This window comes from Ranitomeya variabilis, chromosome 1 (assembly GCF_051348905.1).
Source record: "Ranitomeya variabilis isolate aRanVar5 chromosome 1, aRanVar5.hap1, whole genome shotgun sequence".
Classification (NCBI taxonomy): Eukaryota; Metazoa; Chordata; class Amphibia; order Anura; family Dendrobatidae; genus Ranitomeya; species Ranitomeya variabilis.
In genome coordinates, this window is record NC_135232.1 from 803,036,598 (window position 1) to 803,063,627 (window position 27,030).

Genomic DNA, 27,030 nt, shown 5'->3' on the forward strand with positions numbered 1-27,030 from the left:
GGCGGGCATTACCTTGGCGGCGGGCAAATGCGAGAGTCTCTCCGCTCTCAGGATGACGCGCCGGCCTCGGTGACGTCATTAAGTCGCGCGAGCGTTCAAAGCTCGCGCATGTGTTATTCCGTGACTGCGCATCGCTGCGCATTGCCGGGGAACAAAACAAAGGGGGCACCATAGTTTGGGGAACTTTCCCCGCGGCACACCCGACCATGTGTCGCGGCACACTAGTGTGCCGCGGAACACTGGTTGAAAATCACTGGTCTAGAGGACCTTTTAACAAATTTTTCATGTTGAGTTGGACACAAGATATAATAGTGGCTGCAGAACAGAATAAAATGTTTTTTTTAATTCACCTTTCCATTGCAGAGATATTAGCAAAGTACGGTATTGCCACCTAGCGAATGAAAAAAAAAGTCCAAGTGGGTGTTATCAGACAGTTATGTCTGCTGTGCTCAAGCAACCTGTAGTCGCTCTGCAGTGAGATCAGGATGTCATATGTCATAAGGAACAGTCTGTTCTATAATAGATATAAAGACAGACCGCTCTAATGTCACTAATGTAAGTACAACAGATATTAAGTGTGGTTATTGACAACTCTGAACATGGGAGTGTTGGAAATGGGCAGTACAGCAGAGCTACAGTGCTAAGAGAGCTGATAGGAGGGCTTGTAAGGTGAGAAAAACTCAGTTGTGCTGCTCTGCCCCTACAGCAACCTTATCTGGAAGGCAGAGGCGTAGCTAGGGTTTCGACTTAGGAGGGGCGAAACATCTGAGTGGGCCCCTAACCAGCTAACCCTGATTACAGCTTAGGTTGCGCACTCTAATTGTGAATATAGGGGAACCTCAGAATATGACCCTACTGTTTTTGAAAATAAATCTATATACAAAAACGAACATTGGCTTTACCGCCATATTGTGACCATATGCAACTTTGATGGTCACAATACTCTGAGTGCCCCTATAACAATAATGCTTAAGTGCCCACTTAACATTTAATAATGTCCCCTAAGTTCCCCCCATGTACTGCTCCATTATACACAGTATGGTGAGCTCAAAGCTTCCCTATACACAGTCTAAGGCCCCACAGCTCCCCTATACACAGTATGATGATTCTATAACTCCCCTATACCCTGCATGATGTTCCCACTGCTCCCCTTTACACCGTATGATGTTCCCACTGCTCACTGCTCCCCTCTACACAGTATGATCCCACTGCTCCCCTATAGATAGTATGAGCCCAATGCTCCCCTATACACAATATAATGCTGACAGAACTCCACTATAGAAAGTATAATGCCCCCCAGAGCTCCCCTATATACAGTGTAATGGGCCAACAGCTCCCATATGCACAATATGCCTTCACAGTTCCCTATACACAGTATCATGGGCCTGCAGCTCCTGTCAAACAGTATGATGTCTCCCACATTTCCCCTGTACACAGTATGATGGGCCCACAGCTTCCTTATACACAGTATGATGGGCCCACAGCTCCTTTATACACAGTATGATGGGCCCGCAGCTTCCTTATACAGAGTATGATGGGCCTGCAGCTCCCGTCAAACAGTATGATGTCCCTCACAGTCCCCATGTACACAGTATGATGGGCCCACAGCTCCTTTATACACAGTATGATGGGCCCACAGCTCCCTTATACACAGTATGATGGGCCCACAGCTCCCTTATACATAGTATGATGGGCCCACAGCTCCATTATACACAGTATGATGGGCCCGCAGCTCCCTTATACACAGTATGATGGGCCCGCAGCTCCCTTATACACAGTATGATGGGCCCGCAGCTCCCTTATACACAGTATGATGGGCCCGCAGCTCCCTTATACACAGTATGATGGGCCCGCAGCTCCCTTATACACAGTATGATGGGCTCGCAGCTCCCTTATACACAGTATGATGGGCTCGCAGCTCCCTTATACACAGTATGATGGGCTCGCAGCTCCCTTATACACAGTATGATGAGCCCGCAGCTCCCTTATACACAGTATGATGGGCCCGCAGCTCCCATATACACAGTATGATGTGTGCAGTTTCCTTATACACAGTGTGATGGACTCACAGCTCCCTTATACACAGTATGATGGGCCCGCAGCTCCCTTATACACAGTGTGATGGACCCGCAGCTCCCATATACACAGTATGATGGGCCCGCAGCTCCCTTATACACTGTCTGATGGGCCCGCAGCTCCCGTACAAACAGTATGATGGACTTCCTTATACATAGTATCATTGGCCCGCAGCTCCCGTATACACAGTATGATGGGCCCGCAGCGCCCGTATACACAGTATGATGGACCCGCAGCTCCCTTATACATAGTATGATTGGCCCGCAGCTCCCTTATACATAGTATGATTGGCCTGCAGCTCCCGTATACACAGTATGATGGACCCGCAGCTCCCTTATACACATTATGATGGGCAAGCAGCTCCCTTATACATAGTATGATTGGCCCACAGCTCCCTTATACATAGTATGATGGACCCGCAGCTCCCTTATACACAGTATGATGGACCCGCAGCTCCCTTATACACAGTATGATGGACCCGCAGCTCACTTATCACAGTATGATTGGCCCACAGCTCCCTTATACATAGTATGATGGACCCGCAGCTCCCTTATACACAGTATGATGGACCCGCAGCTCCCTTATACATAGTGGGATTGGCCCGCAGCTCCCGTATACACAGTATGATGGGCCCGCAGCTCCCGTATACACAGTATGATGGACCCGCAGCTCCCTTATACACAGTATGATGGACCCGCAGCTCCCTTATACATAGTATGATTGGCCAGCAGCTCCCTTATACGCTATGTTCCAAATTATTATGCAAATTACATTTTTATCAGATTTTCCTAAATGGTCGGTGCAAATGATAGTCAGTCTAATAAAAGTCATCACCCGTTAGATTATACATCGAATTTTATTGAAGAAACCTCCCAATGATAACAGTATAATCTCCAAAATGAATAAAAACTCAAAATGCACTGTTCCAAATTATTATGCACAGTAGAATTTCTAAACATTTGATATGTTTTAAAGAACTGAAAATGCTCATTTGTGGAATTTGCAGCATTAGGAGGTCACATTCACTGAACAAAAAAGCTATTTAACGCCAAAACATCCCAACAGGCCAAGTTACATGTTAACATAGGACCCCTTCTTTGATATCAAATTCTCAATTCTTGCATCCATTGAACTTATGAGTTTTTGGAGAGTTTCTGCTTGTATTTCTTTGCATGAAGTCAGAATCGCCTCCCAGAGCTGCTGTTTTGATGTGAACTGCCTCCCACCCTCATAGATCTTTTGCTTGATGATACTCCAAAGGTTCTCTATAGGGTTGATGTCAGGGGAAGATGGTGGCCACACCATGAGTTTATCTCCTTTTATGCCCATAGCAGCCAATGACTCAGAGGTATTCTTTGCAGCATGAGATGGGGCATTATCAGCATGAAGATGATTTTGCTCCTGAAGGCACGTTTCTGCTTTTTAGACCATAGAAGAAAGTTGTCAGTCAGAAACTCTATATACTTTGCAGAGGTTTATCAGTAAACAAGACTGTTTGGAAATTAGTCTTCATGTATGTGTGGGCCCAATACAACCATTTCGGCTTGTGAACACTGTTTAAGGGTGGCCGAATAGTAGGTTTATGCACCACAGCAAGCCTTTGAAGGAGCCTACACCTTGAGGTTCGAGGGACTCCAGAGGCACCAGCAGCTTCAAATATCTGTTTGCTGCTTTGTAATGGCTTTTTAGCAGCTGCTCTCTTAATCCGATGAACTTGCCTGGCAGAAATCTTCCTCATTATGCCTTTATCAGCACATATTTGTGCTCAGATACAGCCACAAATCTCTTAACAGTACGATGATCACGCTTATGTTTTTGGAAAATTTCTAATGTTTTCATCCCTTCACCAAGGCATTGCACTATTTGATGCTTTTCAGCAGCAGAGAGATCCTTTTTCTGCCCCATGTTACTTGAAAACTGTGACCTGCTTAATAATGTGGAACATCATTTTTAAGTAGTTTTCCTTTAATTAGAATCACCTGGAAAACCAATTATCACATGTGTTTAAGATTGATTTCAGTGATCCATTGAGCCCTGAGACACAATACCATCCACGAGTTTATTTGAAAAACAAAACAATTAAATCTTTATGACACTTACCGGTAAATCCAATTTGCATAATAATTTGGAACACTGTACATAGTATGATTGGCCTGCAGCTCCCGTATACACAGTACGATGGACTCACAGCTCCCTGTCATGATTTGGATGTCCCGGTCATTTACTCATCCTCCGACATATTCACTATTTTGTGGCACTGCTGCAGTGCCGCTGTTCAAACTTGTGAGCGCAGCTTCTGACAGGCCAGATGTTAAAAGCTATGTCACAAGCGCTCAATGTAAGACTATGAGGCTATGTGCACTTGTTGCGGATTCGTGTGCGGATTTACCGCGGCTTTCCTGTGTTTTTTGTGCAGATTTCATCTGCATTTTACAACCTGCAGAATCCTATACAGGAGCAGGTTTAAAACGCTGCGGAATCCGCAAAAAGAATTGACATGCTGCGGAAAATACAACGCAGCGTTTCCGCGTGGTATTTTCCGCACCATGGGCACTGCGGATTTGGTTTTCCATAGGTTTACATGGCACTGTAAACCAGATGGAAAACTGCTGTGAATCCACACCGTGTGCACATAGCCTGAGAGTGAGAAAGAAGCCAGAACAAGGCTCCCATAGACTCTCATTGATTAGTGATCTCTGCGCTGCTCCATGAAACACTAGAGCCCCGGACAGGTCACAAACTGCAGGTCACAAACTGCAGAAGACGGAGCCGAGCGGAGACAAAAACAGATGAAAACGCCAGAAGGTGAGTATCAGACGGGGGCAGGGGACGTGGATTTTCAGCACTGCTCCAGCAATTAAATTAAAAAAAAATGCTGGAGTGGTGCTGTAAATGTGATGCAGCTCTTGGTTACTATATGGGGGCTCCTTATACTAATACTCATAAAAGACCCAGGTGATACGTATCAAAAGCATACTTCCCAACTTTTGAAGATGGGAAAGAGGGCCACGCCTCTGACCACACCCATTCATAATTAGTTACACCCATATCCACGTCCCAACCACACCCATTTAGCACTGCTGATCACACTGTTTCATATACAATAATTATAAACAAAAAAATATGGCCACACAGTGCTCCATACTGTATAATGACCGTACATGATGCTCCATACTGTATAATGACCCCACATGATGCCCCATACTGTATAATGACCCCACATGATGCTCCATACTGTATAATGACCACACATGATGCTCCATACTGTATATTGGCTGCACATGATGCTCCATACTGTATACTGGCTGCACATGATGCTCCATACCGTATAATGACCGCACATGATGCTCCATACCGTATAATGACCGCACATGATGCTCCATACTGAATATTGGCTGCACATGATGCTCCATACTGTATACTGGCTGCACATGATGCTCCATACCGTATAATGACCGCACATGATGCTCCATACCGTATAATGACCGCACATGATGCTCCATACTGTATAATGACCGCACATGATGCTCCATACTGTATAATGGCCGCACATGATGCTCCATACTGTATAATGACTGCACATGATGCTCCATACTGTATAATGACTGCACATGATGCTCCATACTGTATACTGGCTGCACATGATGCTCCATACTGTATAATGACCCCACATAATGCTCCATACTATAATGACCCCACATGATGCTCCATACTGTAATGACCGCACATGATGCTCCAAACTGTATAATGACCCCACATGGTGCTCCATACTGTATAATGGCCCCACATGATGCTCCATACTGTATAATGACTGCACATGATGCTCCATACTGTATATTGGCCGCACATAATACTTTGTACCATATAATGGCCACACATAGCTACTCCTACACACGCGGCTGCGCTCCGTACACTTTGCACACGGCTCCGCTCCGTACACATGCGCTCCGTTCCATACACCTCGTACACACACGGCTCCGCTCCATACACCTCATACACACACGGCTCCGCTCCATACACCTCATACACACACGGCTCCGCTCCATACACCTCATACACACATGGCTCCACTCCATACACCTCATACACACTCGGCTCCGCTCCATACACACACGGCTCCGTTCCATACACCTCATACACACACGGCTCCGTTCCATACACCTCATACACACACGGCTCGGCTCCATACACCTCAAACACACACGGCTCCGCTCCATACACCTCGCACACACACGGCTCCGCTCCATACAGCTCGTATACACACGGCTCCGCTCCATACACCTCGTATACACACGGCTCCGCTCCACACACCTCGTACACACACGGCTCCGCTCCATACACCTTATACACACACAGCTCCGCTCCATACACCTCGTACACACACGGCTCCGCTCCATACACCTCGTACACACACGGCTCCGGCTCCATACACCTCGTACACACACGGCTCCGCTCCATACACCTCATACACACACGGCTCCGCTCCATACACCTCATACACACAGCTCCGCTCCATACACTTCGTACACACACGGCTCCGCTCCATACACTTCGTACACACACGGCTCCGGCTCCATACACCTCGTACACACACGGCTCCGCTCCATACACCTCGTACACACACGGCTCCGCTCCATACACCTCATACACACATGGCTCTGCTACATCCACACTGTACACCTCCTGACCCCATACAAGGCATTACTTACCTCCTGCAGGACCATGTGGCAAGGTGGCAGCAACCAGCACAGCCGAGTCCTGCAATCCACGGAGGTCCCGATCATGTGACCCCTGACTCCTCCCCTGCTGTGACCTCATCACAGGTCCTGTGCGCAGAAAGTAGGCAGCCATACAGAAGGGTAAGGGCCCGGGGCATGGCTTAACTACACAAGGGGGCGTGTCGGTCCTGCTGTCTGCGGTATCAGAGCATCCCGTGCGGGACAAAGGCTGAAAACCGGGACAGTCCCGCACAATGAGGGACGGTTGGGAGCTATGCAAAAGCCCCCTACCCTCCCATCTCCAGCCTCCCCAGACAGCAAATATTACATGATGGAGTACATATAATATCAAAACTAAACATTATAATATTCAGCCCCCAGTGACCTGTCCCCCCTCCCCCACTTCAGCCCCAATACCACCATCATCTCACATCCACCCCTCAGTGCCCTGTCCCACCTCACCCACCTTCTGCCCTCACAACCCCCAAATGGTCTCACATTCACCCACCAGTACTCTGTCCCCCTCACTCACTTTCAGCCCCCACAATACCCCCAACGGTCTCACAGTGACATACCTGAATTTAATAAACCTAATAAGTTCCATCCCCACTTACTGATAAAGTTTACACTGCAGGCGGGACCAGGAAGTAAGTGAAATGCAAGGTGGGCACTAGGACCCAGCGTGCCTGAGCCAATCCCAGCGTGCACAGAGTGAAGAAAAACTGCAGCCAGGAAAAGCTTCATGATCAGGTCAGACAGGCGAAACCATTCACTGCAGGAGGGAGACTGCAGCCGACCTCTGTGCTAGCAGCGTGCAGAGTCTCCGTCAGATGGGAGCAGACATTATACTGCTCTGCTCCTATGCGGTGTTCGGTCTCATCACAGAAGTGGCCCTGGCTCCCGGTGGGCCCCTTCATGTGACAGGGCCTGGGGCGATGGCCCCCTCTGCCCCCCCAGTAGCTACGCTACTGCTGGAAGGTGTTAGTCATCTGTGCTTTCTAACCATGCAGGAGGTTAAACCAGGAAATCAGGGCTGTCTGTCATACAGTTGTGTGAAAAAGTGTTTGCCCGCTTCCTGATTTCCTATTCTTTTGCATGTTTGTCACACCTATATCCCAGATCACCAAACAGATTTAAATATTAGACAGTTATTTTAAGTTATTTTAATATTAAACATTCTAACACAAACACAAAATGCAGTTTTTAAATGAAGGTCTTTATTATTAAGGGAAAAGAAATCCAAACCTACAGCGCCCTGTGTGAAAAAGTGATGGCACCACCCCCTCCCACCTCTTAAAACATACCGTATATACTCGAGTATAAGCTGAGATTTTCAGCCCATTTTTTTGGGCTGAAAGTCCCCCTCTCGGCTTATACTCGAGTCATACCCAGGGGTCGGCAGGGGAGGGGGAGCGGGGGCTGTCTAATTATACTCACCTGCTCCTGGCGCGGTCCCTGCACATCCCTGGGTTCCTGGCGCCCCAGCTTCTTCCTGTACTGAGCGGTCACGTGGTACCGCTCATTACAGTAATGAATATGCGGCTCCACCTCCCATAGGGGTGGAGCTGCATATTCATTACTGTAATGAGCGGTAACGGTGACCACTCAATACAGGAAGAAGCTGCAGCGCCTGGGAAGCAGGGACTGCACCGCGCCAGGAGCAGGTGAATATAACGGGGAGAGGAGCGCTGCGCGATATTCACCTGCTCCTCTTTCCGGCGCCGCTCCGTCTTCAGAGTCTTCTGCAGTGACACTCAGGTCAGAGGGCGCGGTGACGTAGTTAGTGCGCACCCTCTGCCTGAACGTCAGTGCAGAAGACGCTGAAGATGGAGCAGCGCCGGAACGAAGTCAGGTGAATATTGAAAGTGCCGGGGGCCTGAGCGACGGAGAGGTGAATATGTGATTTTTTTTTTTTTATCGCAGCAACAGCAAATGGGGCAAATGTCTGTATGGGGCATCTTATAGGGCCATAACGTTTGTGCAGCACTATATGGGGCAAGTGTCTGTATGGGGCCATAATCAACGTTTGTGCAGCACTATAATGGGGCAAGTGTCTGTATGGGGCCATAATCAACGTTTGTGCAGCTGTTATGATCCCAATGGCAGAGGATCTCTGATATTCCGGCAAGATAGAAAAAATATAAATACTGCTCTAGGGAGGTGGAAACTGGGCTAACCGCATACCTGATCCTGACACAAACAACTAAAAGTAGCCGGTGAACGTGCCTACGTTGGTTCTAGACGTCTCGAGCCAGCCGGAGAACTGACTACCCCTAGAGGGAAAAAATAAGACCTCGCTTGCCTCCAGAGAAATTGAACCCCAAAGATATAGAAAGCCCCCAACAAATAATAACGGTGAGGCAAGAGGAAAACACAAACGTAGAGATGAACTAGATTCAGCAAAGTGAGGCCCAATAGTCTAGATAGCAGAAAATAGATAGTGGACTATGCGGTTTGCAGAAAAACCTACAAAACATCCACGCTGAACATTCAAGAACCCCCACACCGACTGACGGTGTGGAGGGAGAATATCAGCCCCCTAGAGCTTCCAGCGAGTCAAAAATCAAATGTAAAGCAAGCTGGACAAAAACACTGAATAATGCAAACGATCCAAATTGTACAAAACAGACTTAGCTTTTCTTGCATGAGGCAGACTGAAAGGAATCCGGAGGAGACCAAATAGGTCTGGATACAACGATGCCAGGCAAGAGACTGAGTCCAGAGGAGACTCAAATAGGAAACACCCGCTGCTTAACGACACAGCTGGAGCTCAGGCCTGCAACAAGACATACCTAACACAATACCGTTAGTGACCACCAGAGGGAGCCCAGAAACACAGTTCACAACAGTACCCCCCCCTTGAGGAGGGGTCACCGAACCCTCACCAAGACCCCCAGGGCGATCAGGATGAGCAGCGTGAAAGGCATGAACCAAATCAGCCGCATGAACATCAGAGGCGACAACCCAGGAATTATCCTCCTGACCATAGCCTTTCCACTTAACTAAATACTGGAGTTTCCGTCTAGAGATACGAGAATCCAGAATCTTCTCCACCACGTACTCCAACTCACCCTCAACCAAAACCGGGGCAGGAGGCTCAACAGCAGGAACCATAGGCACCACGTACCGCCGCAACAAGGACCTATGGAACACATTATGAATAGCAAAAGACGTTGGAAGATCCAAGCGAAAAGACACCGGGTTAAGGATTTCCAAAATCTTATAAGGACCGATAAAGCGAGGCTTGAACTTAGGAGAGGAGACTTTCAAAGGAACATGCCGAGAAGACAACCAAACCAAATCCCCAACACGAAGTCGGGGACCCACACCGTGGCGGCGGTTGGCAAACCGCTGGGCCTTGTCTTGTGACAATTTCAAATTGTCCACCACATGGTTCCAAATCCGCTGCAACCTATCCACCACAGAATCAACCCCAGGACAGTCAGAAGGTTCAACCTGACCCGAGGAGAAACGAGGATGAAAACCAGAGTTGCAGAAAAAGGGTGAAACCAAGGTGGCAGAACTAGCCCGATTATTAAGGGCAAACTCGGCCAGTGGCAAAAAGGTAACCCAGTCGTCCTGATCAGCAGAAACAAAACATCTCAAATAAGTCTCTAACGTCTGATTAGTTCGCTCGGTCTGGCCATTAGTCTGAGGATGAAAAGCCGACGAAAAAGACAAATCAATACCCATCTTAGCACAAAAGGATCGCCAGAATCTGGACACAAACTGGGATCCTCTGTCAGATACAATATTCTCAGGGATGCCATGCAAACGAACCACATTCTGAAAGAACAAAGGAACCAAATCAGAGGAGGAAGGCAACTTAGGCAAGGGCACCAAATGGACCATTTTAGAAAAACGATCGCACACCACCCAGATGACAGACATCTTCCGAGACACCGGAAGATCCGAAATGAAATCCATGGAAATGTGCGTCCAAGGCCTCTTTGGGATAGGCAAGGGCAAAAGCAACCCGCTGGCACGAGAACAGCAAGGCTTAGCCCGAGCACAAATCCCACAGGACTGCACAAAAGAACGCACATCCCGCGACAAGGAAGGCCACCAAAAGGACCTGGCCACCAAATCTCTGGTACCAAAAATCCCAGGATGTCCCGCCAACACCGAAGAATGAACCTCAGAAATAACTCTGTTGGTCCATCCATCAGGGACAAACAATCTCTCTGGTGGACAACGATCAGGCCTATCAGCCTGAAATTTTTGCAGCCCTCGTCGCAAATCTGGGGAAATGGCAGACAAAATTACTCCCTCTCTGAGAATACCAGCCGGCTCAGAGACTCCCGGAGAATCAGGCACAAAACTCCTAGAAAGTGCATCAGCCTTCACGTTCTTCGAACCAGGCAGGTACGAGACCACAAAGTCAAAACGGGAGAAAAACAACGACCAACGGGCCTGTCTAGGATTCAGGCGCTTGGCAGACTCGAGGTAAATCAGATTTTTATGATCAGTCAAGACCACCACACGATGTCTAGCTCCCTCGAGCCAATGTCGCCGCTCCTCAAATGCCCACTTCATGGCCAACAACTCCCGATTACCAACATCGTAGTTCCGCTCAGCAGGCGAAAATTTCCTTGAAAAGAAGGCGCATGGCTTCCTCACGGAGCCATCAGAACTTTTTTGCGACAAAACAGCCCCTGCACCAATTTCAGAAGCATCAACTTCAACCTGGAAGGGAAGAGAGACATCCGGCTGGCACAAGACTGGCGCTGAAGTAAACCGACGCTTCAGCTCCCGAAAGGCCTCCACGGCCGCAGGAGACCAATTTGCAACATCAGAACCCTTCTTGGTCATATCCGTCAAAGGTTTAACCACGCTGGAGAAATTAGCGATAAAACGACGGTAAAAATTAGCAAAGCCCAAGAACTTCTGCAGGCTCTTAACAGATGTGGGCTGAGTCCAGTCATGAGTGGCACGGACCTTAACTGGGTCCATCTCCACAGTAAAAGGGGAAAAAATAAAACCCAAAAAAGAAACCTTCTGTACCCCAAAGATACATTTTGAGCCCTTCACAAATAGAGCATTCTCCCGCAAAACCTGAAACACCATCCTGACCTGGTTCACATGGGACTCCCAATCATCAGAAAAAACCAAAATATCATCCAGATAAATAATCATAAATTTATCCAGATATTTCCGGAAGATGTCATGCATGAAGGACTGAAACACAGAAGGAGCATTAGATAATCCGAAAGGCATCACCAGGTACTCAAAATGACCCTCAGGCGTATTAAATGCCGTTTTCCATTCATCTCCCTGCTTTATGCGCACAAGGTTATACGCACCACGAAGATCTACCTTGGTGAACCAACTGGATCCCTTAATCCGAGCAAACAAATCAGACAACAATGGCAAAGGATACTGGAATTTAACAGTGATCTTATTCAGAAGACGATAATCAATACAAGGTCTCAGAGACCCGTCTTTCTTGCCCACAAAAAAGAATCCCGCACCAAGAGGGGACGAGGATGGGCGAATATGTCCCTTCTCCAAAGACTCCTTTATATAACTCCGCATCGCGGCATGCTCTGGCACAGATAAATTAAAGAGTCGTCCCTTAGGAAACTTACTACCAGGAATCAAATCTATAGCACAATCACAGTCCCTATGAGGAGGAAGGGCACTGGACCTGGCCTCATTAAATACATCCTGAAAGTCTGACAAAAACTCAGGGATCTCAGAAGGAGTAGAAGATGCAATAGACACCAATGGAGAATCGCCATGAATCCCCTGACACCCCCAACTATACACAGTCATAGCTTTCCAATCTAAAACTGGATTATGGGCCTGAAACCATGGCAGACCCAAAACGACAACATCATGCATTTTATGCAGTACCAAAAAACGAATCACCTCCTGATGTACAGGAGTCATGCACATGGTCACCTGCGTCCAATACTGAGGTTTATTCTCTGCCAATGGCGTAGAATCAATTCCTCTAAGAGGAATAGGATTTTCCAAAGGCTCCAGGACAAAACCGCAGCACTTGGCAAACGACAAATCCATCAGACTTAAAGCAGCACCAGAATCCACAAAAGCCATAACTGAGTAAGAAGATAATGAACAAATTAAAGTCACAGACAAAATAAACTTAGGCTGAAAAGTACCAATGGCGACAGGATTAACTTTTTTCTTTAAACGTTTAGAGCATGCTGAGATAACATGTGTTGAATCACCACAGTAGAAACACAACCCATTTTGACGTCTATGATTTTGTCGCTCGGCTCTGGTCAGAATTCTGTCACATTGCATAGAATCAGGTGACCGTTCAGACAGCACCGCCAAAGGATTATCAGATTTGCGCTCCCGCAAACGTCGATCAATTTGAATGGCTAGAGCCATTGAATCATTTAGACATGTAGGGATAGGAAACCCCACCATCACATCTTTAATGGCTTCAGAAAGACCATTTCTGAAATTTGCGGCCAGTGCACACTCATTCCATTGAGTAAGCACGGACCATTTCCGAAATTTTTGGCAATATACCTCAGCTTCGTCCTGACCCTGAGAGATAACCAGCAACATTTTTTCAGCCTGATTTTCAAGATTAGGCTCCTCATAAAGCAAACCAAGTGCCAGAAAAAACGCATCAACATTCACCAATGCAGGATCTCCTGGCGCCAGAGAGAAGGCCCAATCCTGAGGGTCGCCGCGCAAGAAGGAAATAACAATCTTAACTTGCTGAGCGGAATCACCAGAGGAACGAGGTTTCAGAGACAGAAACAATTTCCAATTATTCCTAAAATTAAGGAATTTAGATCTATCTCCAAAAAACGGCTCAGGAATAGGTATTTTTGGTTCAGACATAGGGCTATGGATAACAAAATCCTGAATGCTTTGCACCCTAGCAGCAAGCTGATCCACACTAGAAGTCAGAGTCTGGACATTCATATCTGCAGCAGAGTTTCAGCCACTCAGAGAAAAAGGGGATGGAAGAAGCTAGGCAAACTGCAGCAAAAAAAAACAAAAAAAACCAACTCAGAACTTCTTTTTAATCCCGCTTCTGCGATGCATTAAACATTTTCTTTTTGGCCTGGCATTCTGTTATGATCCCAATGGCAGAGGATCTCTGATATTCCGGCAAGATAGAAAAAATATAAATACAGGTCCTTCTCAAAAAATTAGCATATAGTGTTAAATTTCATTATTTACCATAATGTAATGATTACAATTAAACTTTCATATATTATAGATTCATTATCCACCAACTGAAATTTGTCAGGTCTTTTATTGTTTTAATACTGATGATTTTGGCATACAACTCCTGATAACCCAAAAAACCTGTCTCAATAAATTAGCATATCAAGAAAAGGTTCTCTAAACGACCTATTACCCTAATCTTCTGAATCAACTAATTAACTCTAAACACATGCAAAAGATACCTGAGGCTTTTAAAAACTCCTTGCCTGGTTCATTACTCAAAACCCCCATCATGGGTAAGACTAGCGACCTGACAGATGTCAAGAAGGCCATCATTGACACCCTCAAGCAAGAGGGTAAGACCCAGAAAGAAATTTCTCAACAAATAGGCTGTTCCCAGAGTGCTGTATCAAGGCACCTCAATGGTAAGTCTGTTGGAAGGAAACAATGTGGCAGAAAACGCTGTACAACGAGAAGAGGTGACCGGACCCTGAGGAAGATTGTGGAGAAGGACCGATTCCAGACCTTGGGGAACCTGAGGAAGCAGTGGACTGAGTCTGGTGTGGAAACATCCAGAGCCACCGTGCACAGGCGTGTGCAGGAAATGGGCTACAGGTGCCGCATTCCCCAGGTAAAGCCACTTTTGAACCATAAACAGCGGCAGAAGCGCCTGACCTGGGCTACAGAGAAGCAGCACTGGACTGTTGCTAAGTGGTCCCAAGTACTTTTTTCTGATGAAAGCAAATTTTGCATGTCATTCGGAAATCAAGGTGCCAGAGTCTGGAGGAAGACTGGGGAGAAGGAAATGCCAAAATGCCTGAAGTCCAGTGTCAAGTACCCACAGTCAGTGATGGTGTGGGGTGCCATGTCAGCTGCTGGTGTTGGTCCACTGTGTTTCATCAAGGGCAGGGTCAATGCAGCTAGCTATCAGGAGATTTTGGAGCACTTCATGCTTTCATCGGCTGAAATGCTTTATGGAGATGAAGATTTCATTTTTCAGCACGACCTGGCACCTGCTCACAGTGCCAAAACCACTGGTAAATGGTTTACTGACCATGGTATTACTGTGCTCAATTGGCCTGCCAACTCTCCTGACCTGAACCCCATAGAGAATCTGTGGGATATTGTGAAGAGAAAGTTGAGAGACGCAAGACCCAACACTCTGGATGAGCTTAAGGCCGCTATTGAAGCATCCTGGGCCTCCATAACATCTCAGCAGTGTCACAGGCTGATTGCCTCCATGCCACGCCGCATTGAAGCAGTCATTTCTGCCAAAGGATTCCCGACCAAGTATTGAGTGCATAACTGAACATTATTATTTGATGGTTTTTTTGTTTGTTATTAAAAAACACTTGTATTTGATTGGCCGGGTGAAATATGCTAATTTATTGAGACAGGTTTTTTGGGTTATCAGGAGTTGTATGCCAAAATCATCAGTATTAAAACAATAAAAGACCTGACAAATTTCAGTTGGTGGATAATGAATCTATAATATATGAAAGTTTAATTGTAATCATTACATTATGGTAAATAATGAAATTTAACACTATATGCTAATTTTTTGAGAAGGACCTGTACTGCTCTAGGGAGGTGGAAACTGGGCTAACCGCATACCTGATCCTGACACAAACAACTAAAAGTAGCCGGTGAACGTGCCTACGTTGGTTCTAGACGTCTCGAGCCAGCCGGAGAACTGACTACCCCTAGAGGGAAAAAATAAGACCTCGCTTGCCTCCAGAGAAATTGAACCCCAAAGATATAGAAAGCCCCCAACAAATAATAACGGTGAGGCAAGAGGAAAACACAAACGTAGAGATGAACTAGATTCAGCAAAGTGAGGCCCAATAGTCTAGATAGCAGAAAATAGATAGTGGACTATGCGGTTTGCAGAAAACCCTACAAAACATCCACGCTGAACATTCAAGAACCCCCACACCGACTGACGGTGTGGAGGGAGAATATCAGCCCCCTAGAGCTTCCAGCGAGTCAAAAATCAAATGTAAAGCAAGCTGGACAAAAACACTGAATAATGCAAACGATCCAAATTGTACAAAACAGACTTAGCTTTTCTTGCATGAGGCAGACTGAAAGGAATCCGGAGGAGACTAAATAGGTCTGGATACAACGATGCCAGGCAAGAGACTGAGTCCAGAGGAGACTCAAATAGGAAACACCCGCTGCTTAACGACACAGCTGGAGCTCAGGCCTGCAACAAGACATATACCTAACACAATACCGTTAGTGACCACCAGAGGGAGCCCAGAAACACAGTTCACAACATGCAGCACTATAATGGGGCAAGTGTCTGTATAGAGCATCTTATGGGGCCATAATCAACGTTTGTGCAGTACTATATGGGGCAAGTGTCTGTATGGAGCATCTTATGGGGCCATAATCAACGTTTGTGCAGCACTATAATGGCGCAAGTGTCTGTATAGAGCATCTTATGAGGCCATAACGCTTGTGCAGCACTATAATGGGGCAAGTGTCTGTATAGAGCATCTTATGGGGCCATAATGTTTGTGCAGCACTATATGGGGCAAATATCTTTATGGAGCATCTTATGGGTCCATAATTAACGTTTGTGGAGCATTATATGGGGCAATTGTCTGAATAGAACATCTTATGGGGCCATAACGTTTGTGCAGCATTATATGGGGCAAATGTCTGTATGGAGTTTTTTATGGGGCCATAACGTTTGTGCAGCACTATATGAGGCAAATATCTTTATTGAGCATCTTATGGGGCCATAATCAACATTTGTGCAGCATTATATTGGGCAAATGTGTCTATGGAGCATCTTATGGGGCAATTATTAACCTTTATGCAGGATTATATGGGGCATATTTTAATATGGAGCATCTTATGGGGCCATCATAAACTTTATGGAGCATTATATGGGGCTCCTGATTCAATATGGATATTCAAAAACACAACCTACTGATGTCTCAATTAATTTTACTTTTATTGGTATCTATTTTTTACTTTTGACATTTACCGGTAGCTGCTGCATTTCCCAACCTAGGCTTATACTCGAGTCATTAAGTTTTCCCAGTTTTTTGTGGCAAAATTAGGGGGGTCGGCTTATACTCGAGTATATACGGTAAATTAACTGTGGTTTATCACATCTTTGGGAAGCTCAGTTCAAATTCCCTAGCCAGACCCAGGCCTGATTACTGCCACGCCTGTTCTCAATTAAGAAATCACTTAACTAGGACCTGCCTGACAAAGTGAAGTAGAACAAAAGTTAGACCTCATGCCGTGAGCCAAAGAAATTCTAGAACAAATGAGAAACAAAATAATTAAGATGTCAGTCTGGAAAATGGCATAAAGCCATTTCTTCGGGACTCCAGCGAACCACAGTGAGAGCCATTATCCACAAATGACAAAAACATGGAACAGTGGTGAACTTTACTAGGAGTGGCCGACCGACAAAAACTACCCCAAGAGTGCAGCGATGACTTATCCAAGAGGTCACAAAAGACCCCAAAACATCCGAAGAAATGCAGGCTTCATTTGCCTCAGTTAAGGTCAGTGTTCATGTCTCAACCGTAAGACAGAGACTGAGCAAAAATGGTCGGGATGGCAAAGTTCCAGGACGAAAACCACTACTGAACAATAATAACAATTAAGGCTTATCTCAATTTTGCCAGAAAACATCTTGATGACCTGTCTTGCCAAGTTTTTAACACTAAGGTTCGGATACGGTTTTAAAGAAGGCTACTACTTGCAATATAATGCAATTTTATTTCAAAATACAAAATTGAAGGAATAATATGATTGAATAGTATGATTGCATACACAGTTGTATATTTTAAGATACAAAGTACATATAAGGATTAAATTCATATAAATGATTAAGTACATATACTCACATCATCCATCACCAAAGGGCTTTTAAACATCATCCGTCTGGAAAATCAGAGAAGCAACACCAAGACAGAGCACCCCTGGGAGATTCACAACACTGCACGGGCATCCCCACTAATGCAGGTATCACAACACTGTACACATGTAAGTACAGGTACACCAGTTTATGCTCCTGTCTTAGTCATGTTTCTCTGGCCTCATATAGTGATTTCCAATATGTGTAACTTTGGTTTCACCCTGCCCTTCAAGTGGCCAACTTTCAAGATAGGATGAGACCAAGATATCAGTCATACATCAGACAATGGGCCATAAACCCATAGATACATAAAAAGCCCACAAGGGTTAGATAAAACCACCATAGACAGAGGTTAAATAAACCTTGTTTTACAATAACGAACAGAAACTTAAGGCTAGGTGCACATGTAGGAAAAGTGGTGCAGAATTTTCTGCACAAAATCCGCATCTCCTGGCAGAAACTGCAGCTGCGGATATGCCGCAGTTTTTATGCGGATTTTGTGCAGAATTGCAGCGGATTTTCTGCAGATTTTGCCACTGCGGATTTCTATTGTGGAGGGGTGCAGAAACGTTGCAGATCCGCACAAAATAAGTGACATGCACTTCTTTTAAATCCGCAGCAATTCCGCACTGATTTTTCTGCACCATTAGCACAGTTTGTTTTTTTTTTACACTGATTTACATGGTACTGTAAATCACAGTGCGGATTTGCAGCGTTTCTGTGCGGAAAAATCTGCTGCGGATCCGCATCGTGTGCACATAGCCTAAAACTGTTTGTGAACTGAAAGGTCTTCAGACAATAAATAAACAGTTCTCAAGATTGTGTCACAATGAGCATTGTCTGTCTGTAAATGTATGACAAGAAATGCTGCTCTGCAATGGTCTGTATGCGTTCTGTATATTTCAATATGGACTCAATATAGCCATTTTTATATTCACATTACATTACCCTTAAGACTTTTGGGATAATTCTCTGTAGATTGAAAAGTCAAAAGTTGAACTTTTGGAAGGTGCATGTCCCATTAAATCTGGCATAATAGTAACACAGAATATCAGAAAAGGAGCATCATACCAACAGTAAAATGTGATGGCGGTAGTGTGATGGTCTGGGGCTGTTTTGCTTCTTCATGAGCTGGAAGACTTACTGTAGTAAATGGAACCATAAATTCTGCTGTCTACCAAAAAATCCTGAAGGAGAATGTCCGACCATCTATTCGTGACCTCACGCTGAAGCGCACTTGGGTTATGCAGCAGGACAGTGATCCAAAACACAGCAGCAAGTCCACCTCTGAATGGCTTAGGCTACTTTCACACTGGTGTCGTTTGTAATACGTCGCAATGTGTCGTTTATGAGAAAAAAACGCATCCTGCAAAGTTGTCTGCAGGATGCATTTTTTACCCATAGACTTTCATTAGCGACGGCACTGCGACATATGGCCACACGTCGCAACCGTCGTGCGACGGCTGCGTTGTGTTTTGGTGGACCGTCGGCACAAAAAAACTTTAAATGTGCGGCCGAAATTCCGCCCCCTCCTCCCCGGACATTACAATGGGGCAGCGGAAGCGTCGTAAGACTGCTTCTGCTGCCCACGTCGGGCATTAACTTTCACAACGCGCGTCGGCACGTCGGGCCGAAGCATAGCGACGGCCCCGTGCCAAAGCTAGTGTGAAAGAAGCCTTAAAGGGAATCTGTCACCTCATTTTTCGCATTTAAGCTGCGACCACCGCCCTTAGGGGCTTATCTACAGCATTCTGTAATGCTGTAGATAAGCTCCCGATGTAACCTGAAAGGTAAGAAAAACAGGTTATATTATACTCACCCAGGGGCGGTCTGGTCCGATGGGCATTGCAGGTCCGGCGCCTCCCATCTTCATATGATGTCGTCATCCTCCTTGCTTCATGTCGCGGCTCCTGAGCAGGCGTACTGATGTGCCCTGTTGAGGGCAGAGTAAAGTACTGAAGTGCACAGGCGCTGGGCCTCTCTGAGTTTTTCCAGCGCCTGTGCACTGCAGTACTTTGATCTGTCCTGAACAGGGCAGAGAATTACGCCGCGCATGAGCAGCAACCCAAGCAAGGAAGAGGACGTCATCGCATGAAGATGGGAGGCTCCGGACCCGGACGCCCATCGGACCTGGACCGCCCATCGGACCCAGACCGCCCCTGGGTGAGTATAATCTAACTTGTTTTTCTTATCTTTCAGGTTACATCAGGGGCTTATCTACAGCATTACAGAATGCTGTAGATAAGCCCCTAATGGCGGTGGCTGCAGATTATATGCGAAAAATGAGGTGACAGATTCCCATTAAGGAAAACCAAATTAAGACTTTGGAGTGGCCTAGTCAAAGTCCTGACCTTAAATCCAACAGATGCTCTGGCATGACCTTAAAAAGATGTTCCATGCTCGGAAACCATCCAATGTGGCTGTATTACAATCATTCTGCAAGGATGAGTGGGCCAAAATTCCTCCAGAGCGTTGTAAAAGACTCGCTGCCAGTTATTGAAAAAGCTTGATTGCAGTTGTTGCTGCTTACGGTGGTCCAGCCAGCTATCTAATAGCTGGATGATAGAGAAATCAGTTTTTCACACAGGGCCCTGTAGTTTGGATTTCTTTCTCCCTTAATGATAAAGGCCTTCATTTAAAAACTACATCTTGTGTTTACTTGTGTTATTTACAGGGCCGGTGTTAGGTGCAGGCAGACTAGACAGCTGCTTAGGGCTCCCAGCGGCCCCCAGCCAGTGGCGTGCTGCAAATAGCGGTATACCACAAGGAAGCTATGGAGCCCATGCGACAGGGGAGCCAGCGCTAGATGCCGATACAGTTGAAAGCAACAACGGAGGAAGGACAACACACCTTCCCCCATCTTCCTCTGACACAGCGGGTGCTCAATAACGTCATTTCTTCGCGCACCATGCTGTGTGCCAGGCAGTCCAGCTGCTAAGATGCTCTGCAGAGTCAGGAGCAGCGGGGGAACAAGACTGCATTATATTCTATGACAGGAGTTCGGGGGCTGCATTATACTATATGGGGGCTACATTATATGACTGATTGTATTATAGTCTATGACGGGAGTAGGGGGGGCTGCGTTACACTATATGGGGGCAGCATTATATTCTATGGTGGGAGTTGGGGGGCTGCATTATACTATATGAGGGGGTTGCATTATACTCCATGAGATGGTTACATTATACTCTATCGAGGACTATGGGGTGCATTATACTATATGGTGGCTGCATTCTACTGTATAGAGGACTATGGTGAGTGCATTATTCAATATGGAGAACCATGGGGCGTGCATTATACTATATGGAGGACTATGGGGTGTGCATTGAACAATATGGAGGATTATGAGAACTGCATTATACTATATGGAGGACTATGAGGAGTGCATTATACTATATGGAGGACTATGGGGTGTATTATATTGAACAAGCAAAATGCTGCCTATTCTTCAAGTGATTGGATTGGTTATGCCAGAACAAAAATCATTGTTCTCAGCAGCACATCGCCTGGTGAAAACTGAAGGTATGCTGCTGATAATATGATTCGGTATGGGGACAAATTGATCTACTAGTGATTATTCTGTCCCCACAATTGTTCCTCAGTTGGTGTAAAGAAGCCGGGAAACAAGCATCGAACGGCTTCAATATTGTCTATCACACTCGTTTAGCAGCCTGAACTCAGCGCATCTAAATACAACCGAAATGTTTGTGTGATGGTGCAATATGTGAGCATTTGCTGCCCGATTTTAAACTTTTGGCAAGGGCCCCCACTTTGCCTAAAATTGGTCCTGGTTATCTGTTTAACCCCTTACCGACATCGGGTGTACATTTACGCCGATGTCGGTCTCCCTCGTTTTGATGTGGGCTCCGGACGTGAGCCCACCTCTTTCTGGGGAAATGTCAGCTGTTTTGAACAGCTGACATGTGCCCGCAATAGCCGCGGGTGGAATCACGATCCACCCGCGGTTACTAACCAGTTAAATGTCGCTGTCAAACTCTGACAGTGGCATTTAAATCGCACTTCTGGCCATTGGGCCAGAAATACGCACACCGGTGACCCCCGTCACAAGATCGCGGATCACGGGTGTGTTAACATGACAATCTGAGGTCTCCTGGAGACCTCTATGGTTGTCAGTGCCGGCTTGCTGTGAGCGCAACCCAGTGGTTGGCGCTCATAGCAAGTCAGTAAATCTGCTTTAGGCTGGGATAACACATGCGAGAAATACGCAATACATGCAGCCACACGCTCCGCTCCTGAGTGATGGCGGCAATGCCGGGTATTAACATGCGAGACTCGGCCGTATTTCTCTTATGTGTGATCCCGGCCTTATAGAGGCAATCTGAACATTGCCTCTATGTAGCAGAGCCGATCGGGCTATGGCAGCTTCTAGTCTCCTATGGAGACTATTGAAGCATGCCAAAGGTAAAAAAAAATATATATATATATATTTTTAAAAATATAAAAGTTCAAATCACCCCCCTTAGCCCCATTCAAAATAAAACAAAAATAAAATCAACATATATATATTTGGTATCGCCGCATTCAAAATCGCCCGTTCTATCAATTAAAAAAAAGGATTAACCTGATCGCTAAACGGCGTAGCGAGAAAAAAAATCAAAGCGCTAAAATTTAATTTTTTTGGTCGCCGTGCCATTACATTAAAATGCAATAACGCCAATTAAAAGGCTGTATCTGCATCAAAAGAGTATCATTAAAAACGTCAGCTTGGCACGCAAAAAATGAGCCGTCATCCAACCCGAGATCACGAAAAATGGAGATGCTACGGGTATCAGAAAATGGCGCTTTTTTTTTTTTTTTAACGAAGTTCGGAATTTATTTTTCACCACTTATATAAAAAAGAACCTAGACATGTTTGGTGTCTATGAACTCGTAATGGCAGGTCTGTTTTAGCATTTAGTGAACCTAGCAAAAAAGCAAAACAAAAAACAAGTGTGGGATTGCGCTTTTCCTGCAATTTCACCACACTTGGATTTTTTCCCGTTTTCTAGTACACGACATGCTAAAACCAATGATGTCTTTCAAAAGTACAACTTGTCCCGCAAAAAACAAGCCCTTACACGGCCATATTGACCGAAAATTATAAAACGTATGGCTCTGGGAAGAAGGGAAGCGAAAAACAAAAATGCTAAACTGAAAACAGCTCCGGGGATTAAGTGGTTAATATTTAAATTTGTTTGAGGATCTGAAACATATAAGTGTGCCAAACATGCAAAAGAATAAGAAATCAGGAAAGGGCAAACACTTTCACACCACTGTACATCTCACACACTGAGAAACTTGTTCTAAACTATGGCGTGTGTGTTCTTTTCTGCTTATGATTGGTCAGCATGATACAGGGAAAAGTACACAACCTCAGTGAAAACTGTCTGAGAACACCCACTTGGACTCCAAAATAAGTTAACTCTTAGGGTACCGTCACACATTGAAATTTCCATCGCTACGACGTTACGATTCGTGACGTTCTAGCGATATCGTTACGATATCGCTGTGTCTGACACGCTACTGCGATCAGACACCCTGCTGAGAATCGTACGTCGTAGCAGATCGTTTGGAACTTTCTTTCGTCGCTTGATCACCCGCTGACATCGCTGGATCGTTGTGTGTGACAGCGATCCAGCGATGTCTTCGCTTGTAACCAGGGTAAACATCGGGTAACTAAGCGCAGGGCCGCGCTTAGTAACCCGATGTTTACCCTGGTTACAAGCGTAAACGTAAAAAAACAAACCGTACATACTCACCCGTCGGTGTCCTTCAGGTCCCTTGCCGTCTGCTTCCTGCTCTGAGTGCCGGCCGGAAAGTGAGAGCAGATCACAGCGGTGCTGCGCTCTGCTCTCACTGTACGGCTGCACTCAGAGCAGGAAGCAGACGGCAAGGGACCTGAAGGACACCGACGGGTGAGTATGTACGGTTTGTTTTTTTACGTTTACGCTGGTAACCAGGGTAAACATCGGGTTACTAAGCGCGGCCCTGCGCTTAGTTACCCGATGTTTACCCTGGTTACCCGGGGACTTCGGCATCGCTCCAGCGCCGTGATTGCAACGTGTGACCGCAGTCTACGACGCTGGAGCGATGCTTATACGACGCTGCGACGTCACGAATCGTGCCGTCGCAGCGATGAAAATTTCAATGTGTGACGGTACCCTTAGGGTACCGTCTCACAGTGGCACTTTGGTCGCTACGACGGCACAATCCGTGATGTTCCAGCGATATACTTACGATCTCGCTGTGTCTGACACGCTACTGCGATCAGGGACCCCGCTGAGAATCGTACGTCGTAGCAGATCGTTTGAAACTTTCTTTCGTCGCTGGATCTCCCGCTGTCATCGCTGGATCGTTGTGTGTGACAGCGATCCAGCGATGCGTTCGCTTGTAACCAGGGTAAACATCGGGTTACTAAGCGCGGCCCTGCGCTTAGTAACCCGATGTTTACCCTGGTTACCCAGGGACTTCGGCATCGTTGGTCGCTGGAGAGCTGTCTGTGTGACAGCTCTCCAGCGACCACACAACGACTTACCAACGATCACGGCCAGGTCGTATCACTGGTCGTGATCGTTGGTAAATCGTTTAGTGTAACGATACCCTTAGAAAGCAGTCTAAAGAGGAGCCAAATTTATTATGCAGTATGAGCCATTTTGTCAAATCTGGTGCTTTTTAAAGGGGTAGTCCAGGCGTGGAAGAAAAGTCTGCAGTTACGCTATATGTGAGTGTGCACGCTGTCATGATCCTCCGGTGTGAGAGGGCAGACACGTGACAGCATGTATGTGATTTGCATACTTTCATCCATGAACTGACTACACTCATCAGGCTTCTTTCATTTCTCTTCTATTGAGAGAAGCCAAATGGATAGACAATACGTGACATATATGCATATTGCACATGTGCAGTCACTGGGATTACCAGGGAATTGTGCCGCACGCTGTCACATAGAATCATTGTAGACATTTGTCCCAAGCCCAAACAAATCCTTTAAGACTGGATACTCCAAATCTAAAAAGTAGACAGAAACTCTGCCGCACTGCATAAAAGAGGGTCGGTTTGACTTTGACCCATGTCTAGATCGGAGAAAATGTTTGGATAGTAAATAGACATGAATCAGCAAGGCTTAAAAACCCCAGCAGCACTGTGGGCACAGATCCTTTATCACAGTGCCCGATGTATGGGGGACAAAACTGCAGCACACACAGCATCTGACAGGTCTTGCCACAATATTTATTTTTTGTTGTTGGATTAGTATCCACTACAAATCTTAGGATCACACTGTTGTTCCATCTGAAGAAAGTGGAAAGTCAACCATGTCCACTATTCAGTGTGAGATAGCCAAACACTGGACTCTGCCATCTCAGGCTGTCCTATGAGTATTATGAAGAGCCCGTTAATGGACTCAGTGGGGGTTCCAGTAGTGGACCCCTAAAAGATCAGCAAGTTGTCGCCTATACTCTGGATATTATTTTGGTACCAACCCTTTAAGAATGATTTAACAAGCGTTGGATGCATAGATTTCCATGTTTGGAGGGTTTCACAAGCATAACTTTGGTTCATTTTTGCACAAGCACTGAGGCTGAAGCCCCCAACCCTGTAGATTTAAAGATGCACACGAACAGCACTGTAAATCCCAAAGATGCTCTTAGTTCAGGGGTCACGCCAGGACTGGCATCTCATTTGAAACTATATCTCCCACTTGCCATCTCTTCCTGAATGTCCTGGAGATGGCCTGTGATTGGCTGCAGCGGTCAGGTGACTTCTCAGATGTTTTCTGATGATGCTCAATGTCACCTGACTGCTGCAGCCAATCACAGGTCACAACTGTCCGACAGCTAAGGCTACTTCACACTAGCGTCCGCCCGACGTACCGACACATACTGTGAAGAAAATGCCCGACGTTGGCAGCGGAAGCAGTCTTACGATGCCTCCGCTGCTTCATTGTAAGGTACGGGGAGGAGGGGGTGGAGTTTCGGCCACGCATGCGCGGTCGAAAATGGAGGTCCCGACGCACAAAAAAACGTTACATGTAACGTTTTTTTTGTGGCGGTGGTGCGCCAAAACACGACGCAACTGTCGCACGACGGTTGTGACGTGTGGCATTGCGTCGCAAATAAAAGTCTATGGAGAAAAACCGCATCCTGCAGACAACTTTGCAGGATGCGGTTTTTATCCACAACGACGCATTGCGACGTGCAGTGCACGACGCTAGTGTGAAAAGTAGCCTAAGAGAACAATTATGTCACTGCTTTCTCGGATCCAGGTGATAAGGTAGAGTGTATTTTTTCACATAACCCTTTCCCCTGAGGAAGGTATATTTGTCTGGACAACCCCTTTAATCACCGCTCATCTCCTGATTGCCGGCAGTGAGAAACGACCTATCGTGCACAGAGGCACAAGCTTGTGACGTCACTTCATCAAAGAGGCTAGTGCGCACAAAGGGTTAAACTTCCTGCCAGTCATACAGCACATAACGCATGGAGAAGACGCAGGGCACAGACGGCAACACGCGAGAACAGTGACTGAGGGGCAGCGAGTACCTAGCGGGTGACTCCTCAGACACAGGAGGATGAAGAACGACACGAGCAGCAGGCACAACACTGGAGCGCGGCTCCCGGCCGCCATGTCTCGGAAGCAGGAACTACCTGTGTGTCCGAGGTCACACGTGACCGGAAACCGCTCCAGTTCTGCGGTAGTCGGTGCTGTGAGCGCTGCTTGTGTACAGGACCCACAATGCACCTTTTCTGTCATGCAATAGCCGCAATGCACCTTGTCGTCTTGTAGTGCGTGCACTGTATGCCCACAATGCACCTCACCGGCCGGCAATATTGCGATCTGTCTGTATAGGTGTACGGTCCCCACAATGCACCTCACCGGCCGGCAGTATTGCGATGTGTCTGTGTATAGGTGTACAGTACCCACAATGCACCTTGTCTTGCAGTAGTGCACTCGTGTACAGGTGTGCAGTACCCACAATGCACCTTGTCTTGCAGTAGTGCACTCATGTACAGGTGTGCAGTACCCCACAATACACCTCACCAGGGCCGGCTCCAGGTTTTTGAGGGCCGCGGGCGAAAGAGTCTCAGTGGGCCCCCCCTTTAACACATACCACGATTCATGATCGCGATTAACACGGCCCATGTAGTATATAACAGCCCACGTAGCATATAACAGCCCATATAGTATATAGCA

At 46.4% G+C, this 27,030-nt stretch overlaps 1 protein-coding gene across 4 annotated transcripts in view; it reads right to left on the minus strand.

Moving 5' to 3' along the window:
• UBXN8 (UBX domain protein 8) overlaps positions 1-26,736 on the minus strand; it is a 66,905-nt gene extending 40,169 nt beyond the window's left edge. For 2 of the 4 annotated variants that reach the window (XM_077274076.1, XM_077274065.1), the window contains exon 1: positions 26,484-26,608. In XM_077274076.1, the coding sequence (XP_077130191.1) occupies positions 26,484-26,589 (106 nt within the window). In that variant the 5' untranslated portion in view covers positions 26,590-26,608. Of the gene's footprint in view, positions 1-26,378 lie in introns of all 4 variants that reach the window. The other 2 variants (XM_077274084.1, XM_077274070.1) reach the window with 2 other exon arrangements.
• Positions 26,737-27,030: the final 294 nt, after the last annotated feature.